This window comes from Haliotis rubra, unplaced genomic scaffold (genome assembly GCF_003918875.1).
Source record: "Haliotis rubra isolate DU_JTF1 unplaced genomic scaffold, ASM391887v1 Scf1011, whole genome shotgun sequence".
NCBI lineage: Eukaryota > Metazoa > Mollusca > Gastropoda > Lepetellida > Haliotidae > Haliotis > Haliotis rubra.
In genome coordinates this window covers 91746-103445 of record NW_025764906.1, presented here as the reverse complement: position 1 = coordinate 103445, position 11700 = coordinate 91746, and the positions used below count along the sequence as shown (strand labels likewise).

The window sequence follows — 11700 nt, the reverse complement described above, 5'->3', positions numbered from 1 at the left end:
AGGAAACATTTCCTGTCAGTGTTTACAACGCATGGACCCAGGAAACATTTCCTGTCAGTGTTTACAACGCATGGACCCAGGAAACATTTCCTGTCAGTGTTTACAACGCATGGACCCAGGAAACATTTCCCGTCAGTGTTCACAACGCATGGACCCAGGAAACATTTTCTGTTAGTGTTCACAATGGCTCTTTGTTATCAAGCTTTATCGACAAATCAAAACGCTGCAAACTTTCTCCAGGCAACTCGAGCATGACAGAAAAAAAATAGAAAATTATTAATTGTATATATATAATCATATCTCAGGTTTCGTACTCTCTCATGATTTGACAGCTGAGTGGAAACGAACTGCAAACAAAGTTTTTGGCCTCTCTTGGTCCATACGCGCAACACATTCCACTGATCCCTTTCCTGGACAGCCTCAGCCTCTGTGAAGCAAGCAGCATGCCCTCCGATTGATCATGTTACTCCTCTGTCTGATCAGTCCCAGGGAGAAAGAGAATGATCAAAGGAGTCACATGATCAACTAGAGGGCATGCTGAATGCTTCACAGAGGCAGGGTATTGGGCGAATGGTACAACAGAGGCTGAAAACTTTGTTTCGAGTTTGTTTCCACTCAGCTGTGGAATCATGGGAGAGAGAGTACAACAAGTAAGATAATTCTAGAATTTTTAAACTTATCCTGACATTCAGTTCATCTCCATGCTGGACAGCCTTGTGTTGGGCTGATCAATAAAGAACACAAACATCATGACCAGCAATAAGCCTTAAACCTGTCCCTCCACTGAACACACCTGATGTGAGTGTCAATATCATTAATCCTACATCATGTAAGAATGTCCATCTCGGATTGATTCATGTGACCTTGAACAAATTACCATGAATGCTCGGTGCACGGACATACACCGCCCAAGCAGGGTATAACTCTTTGCAAGGGAGAATATATCATTTATACCCCGCCCAATGGAAAAAGCATACATCCACAGCAGTCAAGTGAACCGTGAACCAGTGGTTTGGATTGACAAGTCAGTACCATGTTAGTAAAATATATGATTGAATTTCAGTTTGTTTAATGTTACATTTACATAATGAGAGATTTAAACATTCCGTAAGATAAATTCGTCATAGTATTATGATTCGGGGTATACAGAGTTTAATGCGTCCCTCATTAGGTTTTAACCACCGAGGCTGAGGCTCTGTGGACAAACCCTAACATGGGACGCATAAAACCCTGTATTCCCCCCCATCACAATGCTACAAATTATTATGTACTGTATATTAGATAAGCCAACCCCCCTAACTTGACCCTTAAAATCAGTGTCAAAATGGTATGTTTCATACATAAGCTGACCCCTCGAAATGGGGTCCAAATGCAGCAAACTCAGACCACACACAACTGGCAGATAATGATAATTATAACTTCAGTCCGCATTATTCAAAAGAATTCACAATCATATTGTGTCTACTCACACCTCGAAATGAAGTATAGCTGACAGAAAATGGATATTATATTTTGTTTCACTAAATATCATACTTATTGTAGCTAGACGATCACATGTCAACAAACTGGCTTGCTTATTTTACCCCATTCCATGTTCGCATAACTTCACCTGACAATGTTCATGAGGGTACGTTTTTCTCCAACCGCGATAACACCAATTTCACATCATATTATCAACAATCACGAACTGATTACCGCCTCGTTATCCATGGACCGCTAGTTTACAGTAACATCGGAGAAAACGTGTGAATATAAATGGTATGCTTTTTTCACCTCATTCCATGCGTGTACAACTTCCGCTTACCATGTTCATGAGGGTCCGTATCAGCTTAGTGTTGCTTATACATATTTTACATTTATAGAGCAAAACCTGTAATTAATATTACACAAAGCTAGGATACATTTCTTTGGGTTAAATAATAGTTTTGTGCATTATATATTACTGATCCCTGAGTCAGAATTCATCCCGTTATATTATTGTGTATGGTTTAACTAAATCACAGGTAGATCACTGGGAAACATGTGCACAGCTGATATCTATTTCCGGCTTTATATACGAAGACAAAAATACACACTGTAATCTTAATCCCTGCAAATAATACAATGCCCAGCATAAATTTGTCTAGTGATGTTTAATTGCAATTTGACGTCTTTACTGACAAAGTCGTCTTCTCTTGTTTGTTTGCTCATGCGAAGCTATATGTCGTTTCCTTACCCCCTGGAAAAAGTTTGACAAAAAGTGTAACTGATAGATAGGCCAACCCCTTTCTACAGACTGCTTTTGTAGGCCCTCAAAATTCGGCTTATCTATACGGTATTGTGTTAGAAAAACTTGGCCAGGGTCTGCTAGGGACAGCCACTCTCAAATTGACAGTGGAAAAGTGATATGGCACTTGTCTCATTGAGTGAATGAATGTTTGAGAAAATGTGTTGGCATTCTTAGTAATCCAAAATCGTCAACTCATGAATTATTAATCTTACCCCTATTGTTGTTCAAGATTGTTAGCAGTCCAACCATTTACTGTAATACCTCACAAGAGGACATTCACATTTGTTCATTATTATCCTACAACTATCACAAGAAGAATTAGACTCACAATCTTAGAAATGTTCAGTTTTGTTTCTGTGTCTCCTACTTTTTGGAAGAGAATATATTGCATAATGCTGCAAGAGCTCTGGGCACACAAACCTCTACTCCTACTACGTGACCTTGACCTTGACCTGCTTTTATTACTAAGGTCATGTTGGTAGCGACGTCGTGGTCTGGCTGATAATCTGTGTCCTCGTGACTGGTGTGACAGAGTGCTCTGGCGGCTTTGATCACTACCATAACTGCTGTCATTGCTGACTTCCATCTGATTAACAAAACAGAAGAACATCTATTGGATGCAGCAATCAATGACACTAAGGATTGCCCACAATTAGCTTACGAAAAATTGGTCAGCTTGCATGGGGACAATAAGCAATAAGGCGATAATCCAAGGACTGGCTGGTTGGGTAAAATGAGAGGTGTAAAAATGCCTAAACTGCGACGTCATGTGGCAATCTTCTTCCTACATGTGCATGTGATGTGTAGGAGGGTGTGGGTGGGGTGGTCAGCACTGCTACATGTCCATGTGATGTGTAGGGGGTGTGGGTGGGGAGGTCAGCACTGCTACATGCCATGTGATGTGTAGAGGGTGTGGGTGGGGAGGTCAGCACTGCTACATGCCATGTGATGTGTAGGGGTGTGGGGTGGGGAGGTCAGCACTGCTACATGTCCATGTGATGTGTAGGGGTGTGGGTGGGGAGGTCAGCACTGCTACATGTCCATGTGATGTGTAGGGGTGTGTGGGTGGGGAGGTCAGCACTGCTACATGTCCATGTGATGTGTAGGGGTGTGTGGGTGGGGAGGTCAGCACTGCCATGTGATGTGTCCATGGTGGGATCAGCACTGCTACATGTCCATGTGTGTGTAGGGGTGTGGGTGGGGTGGTCAGCACTGCTACATGTCCATGTGATGTGTAGGGGTGTGTTGGTGGGGAGGTCAGCACTGCTACATGTCCATGTGATGTGTAGGGGTGTGTGGGTGGGGAGGTCAGCACTGCTACATGTCCATGTGATGTGTGGGATAGTTAAAGTGTCAATACCTTGTCCGGACTTGGTCCCAGAACAGAGTGGTGCAGTCTGGTTACATAGTGGGAGTACGGCAGCTTGTTGCCTTGCTCTTGCCAGTTTAGAGCACATGTCTGAAACAAACGTTGATCTTACAATATCTGTATCAAATAGAAATCCTTAGTAAGAAGTGAAGACACGTACCATTTATAGAAGACATATACCATCTACAGAAGACATGTACCATCTACAGAAGATATGTACCATCTACAGAAGACACGTACCATCTACAGAAGAAGTATACCTTCTACAGAAGACATGTACCATCTACAGAAGACGTATACCTTCTACAGAAGACACGTACCATCTACAGAAGAAGTATACCTTCTACAGAAGACATGTACCATCTACAGAAGACATGTACCATCTACAGAAGACATATACCATCTACAGAAGACACATACCATCTACAGAAGACACGTACCATCTACAGAAGACGTATACCTTCTACAGAAGACATGTACCATCTACAGAAGACATGTACCATCTACAGAAGACATGTACCATCTACAGAAGAAGTATACCTTCTACAGAAGACATGTACCATCTACAGAAGAAGTATACCTTCTACAAAAGACATGTACCATCTACAGAAGACATGTACCATCTACAGAAGAAGTATACCTTCTACAGAAGACATGTACCATCTACAGAAGACGTATACCTTCTACAGAAGACATGTACCATCTACAGAAGAAGTATACCTTACCTTCTACAGAAGACATGTACCATCTACAGAAGACAGACACAGAAGACCATCCACAGAAGACATGTACCATCTACAAGAAGACATGACATACCATCTACAGAAGACATGTACCATCTACAGAAGACATGTACCATCTACAGAAGACTACCATCTACAGAAGACACCTTCATACCATCTACAGAAGACCGTACCATACCTTCTACAGAGAAGTATACCTTCTACAGAAGACATGTACCATCTACAGAAGACATGTACCATCTACAGAAGACCGTATACCTTCTACAGAAGACATGTACCATCTACAGACAGACACGCACCATCTACAGAAGACATGTACCATCTACAGAAGGCGTATACCTTCTACAGAAGACATGCAGCATGTACCATCTACAGAAGACATGTACCATCTACAGAAGACATTACCATCTACAGAAGACATCTACAGAAGACATTATACCTACAGAAGCATGTACATCTACAGAAGAAGTGTACCTTCTACAGAAGACATGTACCATCTACAGAAGACATGTACCATCTACAGAAGACCTTCTACAGAAGACATATACCATCTACAGAAGACATGTACCATCTACAGAAGAAGTATAAGAAGACAGTATACCTTCTACAGAAGACATGAGACACCATCTACAGAAGACATACCTGTAGAAGACCATCTACAGAAGACATGTACCATCTACAGAAGACGTATGCCATCTACAGAAAACATCTACCATCTAGAAGACATATACCATCTACAGAAGACCATCTACAGAAGACGTATGTACCATCTACAGAAGACATGTACCACGCACCATCTACAGAAGAAGTATACCTTCTACAGAAGACATGTACCATCTACAGAAGACATGTACCATCTACAGAAGACGATACCTACCATCTACAGAAGACACAGAAGACATGTACCATCTACAGAAGACATGTACCATCTACAGAAGACATGTACCATCTACAGAAGAGATACCATCTACAGAAGACCTTCTACAGAAGACATCGTACCATCTACAGAAGACATGTACCATCTACAGAAGACGATACCTTCTACAGAAGACATATACCATCTACAGAAGACATGTACCATCTACAGAACATGATCTACAGAAGTACCATCTACAGAAGACATGTACCATCTTCTACAGAAGACATGTACCATCTACAGAAGACATGTACCATCTACAGAAGACATGTACCATCTACAGAAGACATGTACCATCTACAGAAGACACGTACCATCTACAGAAGACATGTACCATCTACAGAAGACATGTACCATCTACAGAAGAAGTATACCTTCTACAGAAGACATGTACCATCTACAGAAGACATGTACCATCTACAGAAGACATATACCATCTACAGAAGACATGTACCATCTACAGAAGACATGTACCATCTACAGAAGACAGCATACCATCTACAGAAGAAGTATACCTTCTACAGAAGACATGTACCATCTACAGAAGACATGTACCATCTACAGAAGACATGTACCATCTACAGAAGACACGTACCATCTACAGAAGACATATACCATCTACAGAAGACATGTACCATCTACAGAAGACATGTACCATCTACAGAAGACATGTACCATCTACAGAAGACATGTACCATCTACAGAAGAAGTATACCTTCTACAGAAGACATGTACCATCTACAGAAGACATGTACCATCTACAGAAGACGTATACCTTCTACAGAAGACATGTACCATCTACAGAAGACATGTACCATCTACAGAAGACAGTATACCTTCTACAGAAGACATGTACCATCTACAGAAGACATGTACCATCTACAGAAGACAGAAGACGATATACCTTCTACAGAAGACATGTACCATCTACAGAAGACATGTACCATCTACAGAAGAAGTATACCTTCTACAGAAGACATGTACCATCTACAGAAGACACGTACCATCTACAGAAGAAGTATACCTTCTACAGAAGACATGTACCATCTACAGAAGACATGTACCATCTACAGAAGAAGTATACTTTCTACAAAAGACATGTACCATCTACAGAAAACGTATACCTTCTACAGAAGACACGTACCATCTACACAAGACGTGTACTATCCACAGTGGCGAGGTGAAATAGGGTTTAACATCCAACTTCAGAATATTTTGCTGATATGACGACATGCATGCATGTGTAGGTCTAGGTGCGGCTGCTTGTACTAGTTAACTTAAGCTGGTTTTATAATGCTAGCCCACTGAGATACCATGTCGGAGTGAAGCATGAATACCCACTCAGACACAGTATACTAACTCCATCCGACCAGTCCTTCTTGTACCCATTAATGTCGAACGCCAGGCAGGGATCAAACAGGTACCATATGTTAACATCTTATGGTAAGACGTAGTCGGTGATCAAACCTGCGACCTTCCGCTCTCCGGGGGAATGCTCTGACCACTACACCACAGAGGTGGTCTACTATCCACAGAAGACTCACACCATATACATAAGACATACACCATCTACAGAAGACTAACACCATCCACAGAAGACTCACACCATATATATAAGACATACACCATATACAGAAGACTAACACCATTTACAGAAGACTCACACCACATACATAAGACATACACCATCTACAGAAGACTCACACCATCTAAGGAAGACTCATTTACAGAAGACTCACAACATCTACAGAAGACTCATCTACAGAAGACTAACACCATCTACAGAAGACTAACAACATCTACAGAAGACTCACAACATCTACAGAAGACTCATCTAAAGAAGACTCACATCTACAGAAGACTAACACCATCTACAGAAGACTCATCTACAGAAGACTCACAACATCTACAAAAAACTAACACCATCTACAGAAGACTAACACCATTTACAGAAGACTCACACCATCTACAGAAGACTCACATCTACAGAAGACTCACACTATCTACAGAAGACTAACACCATCTACAGGAGACTCACAACATCTAAAGAAGACTCACAACATCTACAGAAGACTCACACCATCTACAGAAGACTCACACCATCTACAGAAGACTCACAACATCTACAGAAGACTAACACCATCTACAGAAGACTCACATCATCAAAGAAGACTCACAACATCTACAGAAGACTCACTACTCATCTACAGAAGACTCACACCATCTACAGAAGACTCACAACATCTACAGAAGACTAACACTCCCCATCTACATCTACAGAAGACTCATCTACAGAAGACTCACACTCTACAGAAGACTCAATCTACAGAAGACTAACACCATCTACAGAAGACTCACAGAAGACTATCTATCTACAGAAGACTACATCATCTAAAGAACTCACAACATCTACAGAAGACTCACACCATCTACAGAAGACTCACACCATCTACAGAAGACTCACACCATCTACAGAAGACTCACACCATCTACAGAAGACTCACACCATCTACAGAAGACTCACACCATCTACAGAAGACTCACATCTACAGAAGACTCACACCATCTACAGAAGACTCACAACATCTACAGAAGACTAACACCATCTACAGAAGACTAACACCATCTACAGAAGACTCACACCATATACAGAAGACTAACACCATCTACAGAAGACTCACACCATCTACAGAAGACTCACAACATCTACAGAAGACTCACACCATCTAAGGAAGACTCATCTACAGAAGACTAACACCATCTACAGAAGACTCATCTACAGAAGACTAACACCATCTACAGAAGACTCATCTACAGAAGACTAACACCATCTACAGAAGACTCACATCTAAAGAAGACTCACATCTACAGAAGACTAACAACATCTACAGAAGACTCATCTACAGAAGACTCACAACATCTACAAAAAACTAACACCATCTACAGAAGACTAACACCATCTACAGAAGACTCACATCTACAGAAGACTCACATCTACAGAAGACTCACACCATCTAAGGAAGACTCATCTACAGAAGACTAACAGCATCTACAGAAGACTCATCTACAGAAGACTAACACCATCTACAGAAGACTCGCACTATCTACAGAAGACTCATCTAAAGAAGACTCACAACATCTACAGAAGACTCACACCATCTAAAGAAGACTCACAACATCTACAGAAGACTCACAACATCGACAGAAGACTCACACCATCTACAGAAGACTCACAACATCTACAGAAGACTCACACCATCTACAGAAGACTCACATCTACAGAAGACTCACAACATCTACAGAAGACTCATCTAAAGAAGACTCACAACATCTACAGAAGACTGACACCATCTACAGAAGACTCATCTAAAGAAGACTCACAACATCTACAGAAGACTAACACCATCTACAGAAGACTAACACCATCTACAGAAGACTAACACCATCTACAGAAGACACACACCATCTACAGAAGACTCACACCATCTACAGAAGACTCACACCATATACAGAAGACATACACCATCTACAGAAGACTCACACCATCTACAGAAGACTCACACCATCTACAGAAGACTCACACCATCTACAGAAGACTCACCACATCTACAGAAGACTCACACCATCTAAGGAAGACTCATCTACAGAAGACTCACACCATCTACAGAAGACTAACACCATCTACAGAAGACTCGCACTATCTACAGAAGACTCATCTAAAGAAGACTCACATCTACAGAAGACTAACAACATCTACAGAAGACTCACAACATCTACAAAAAACTAACACCATCTACAGAAGACTAACACCATCTACAGAAGACTCACACCATCTACAGAAGACTCACATCTACAGAAGACTCACAACATCTACAGAAGACTCATCTAAAGAAGACTCACAACATCTACAGAAGACTAACAACATCTACAGAAGACTCATCTAAAGAAGACTCACAACATCTACAGAAGACTAACACTATCTACAGAAGACTCACACCATCTACAGAAGACTCACACCATCTACAGAAGACTCACACCATCTACAGAAGACTAATACTATCTACAGAAGACTCACACCATCTACAGAAGACTCACACCATCTACAGAAAACTCATCTAAAGAAGACTCACACTATCTACAGAAGACTCACACTATCTACAGAAGACTCACACCATCTACAGAAGACTCACAAAGACTCCTCAGACTACAGAAGACTCACACCATCTATCTACAGAAGACTCAATACACCATCTACAGAAGACTCACAACATCTACAGAAGACTAACAACATCTACAGAAGACTCACAACATCTACAGAAGACTAACAACATCTACAGAAGACTCACACTATCTACAGAAGACTCACACCATCTACAGAAGACTCACACCATCTACAGAAGACTCACCACTACAGAAGACTACTACAGAAGACTCACACCATCTACAGAAGACTCACACCATCTACAGAAGACTCACACCATCTACAGAAGACTCACACCATCTACAGACAGAGACTCCACACCATCTACAGAAGACTCACACATCTACAGAAGACTCACACAGAAGACATCTACAGAAGACTCACACATCTATCTACAGAAGACTCACACCATCTACAGAAGACTCACACTATCTACAGAAGACTAACACCACAGATCTCATCTAAAAGAAGACTCACAACATCTACAGAAGACTCAACATCTACAGAAGACTCACACCATCTACAGAAGACTAACACCATCTACAGAAGACTCACACTATCTACAGAAGACTAACAACATCTACAGAAGACTCATCTACAGAAGACTCACACCATCTACAGAAGACTAACACCATCTACAGAAGACTCACACTATCTACAGAAGACTAACACCATCTACAGAAGACTCATCTACAGAAGACTCACAGAAGACTCACACAAGACTCACACCATCTACAGAAGACTAACACCATCTACAGAAGACACACACCATCTACAGAAGACTCACACCATCTACAGAAGACTCACACCATCTACAGAAGACTCATCTAAAGAAGACTCACAACATCTACAGAAGACTCATCTAAAGAAGACTCACAACATCTACAGAAGACTCACACCATCTACAGAAGGAAAACCAAGTTCTATGGATAGTCAACTTCTTTATTGCAATCATTGCGACGTTTTGGTGTAGGTACTGACACCGTTATCAAGCAAGTGATGTGTGACACACTTGTTTCGTGTAATAATCTCTCTATATATAATGTCAAAGACAAAACAGGCCACCTGTGCAGACACACTGTTTTGGTACTCATATCAAAGAGAAAGATTAGATAAAATACACTCAACCCATTTGTCTTGTCTTTTTGGTCTAATGATACCCTTCTGAAACAGCCAATCCTATTATATCACTATTACTCATCCAAGTCTCATTTCTAAGGATCTCATCTGCTCCCATATATTGCATCTAAACGTTTAAAGAGTCATCTCTTTCAACAAGAGACCATATCAACCCTCACATGTACAGGATGCTAAATGTACGTCTATAACAAATTCCTGTTGTGGAGTTCTTGTCATGGAGTGTTGACGTTACACTCATGAGCAGCATCACCTCCAAAACCAGACAGAGAGGTCCATGCTATCTATCACAATAATATTAATGAAACATTGAGACACTGTAGAGTTCCTAAAATCACACACGTTATCAGCTCAGTATGACCAATGTAATCAATGGTATACACAACGGGACATTGATTGCCAGGACAACAACTACAGGAGACCTTATGCTGGCTGGAAGTAGGCCAGCGAGAGGGATCTGGGTCTGATTGCAGGGAACAGCTGGCGCCTGACACTGCAGCAGCTGGATGTGGCGAGGTGTCCATAGTACAGAAAACATCAGTACATACAGTACCCATACAAGAAGGAGAGCATCACATTGTTACATACAAGAAGGAGAGCATCACATTGTTACATACACAAGCAGAGCATCACATTGTTACAGACACAAGCAGAGCATCACATTGTTACATACACAAGCAGAGCATCACATTGTTACAGTTACAAGCAGAGCATCACATTGTTACAGACACAAGCAGAGCATCACATTGTTACAGACACAAGCAGAGCATCACATTGTTACAGACACAAGCAATGTATCACATTGTTACAGACACAAGCAGACCATCACATTGTTACATACACAAGCAGAGCATCACACTGTTACAGACACAAGCAGAGCATCACATTATTACAGACACAAGCAGAGCATCACATTGTTACATACACAAGCAGAGCTTCACACTGTTACATACACAAGCAGAGCTTCACACTGTTACATACACAAGCAGAGCATCACATTGTTACATACACAAGAAATGTATCACTCTGTTACATACACAAGATGGGAACACCTTCCATGAGGAC

General features: G+C 41.2%; 1 protein-coding gene across 1 annotated transcript in view; it reads right to left on the bottom strand.

Annotated features, from left to right (window-relative positions):
* Positions 1 to 688: 688 nt before the first annotated feature.
* The window catches only part of LOC124269270 (tyrosine-protein phosphatase non-receptor type 13-like), a 32894-nt gene continuing 21882 nt past the window's right edge, over positions 689 to 11700 (bottom strand). Inside the window, exons 6-8 of the mRNA XM_046704280.1 lie at positions 3630 to 3728; positions 2637 to 2855; positions 689 to 724 (exon numbers count right to left, since the gene is read on the bottom strand). Coding sequence (XP_046560236.1) covers positions 689 to 724; positions 2637 to 2855; positions 3630 to 3728 — 354 coding nt within the window. The remainder of the gene's footprint in view (positions 725 to 2636; positions 2856 to 3629; positions 3729 to 11700) is intronic.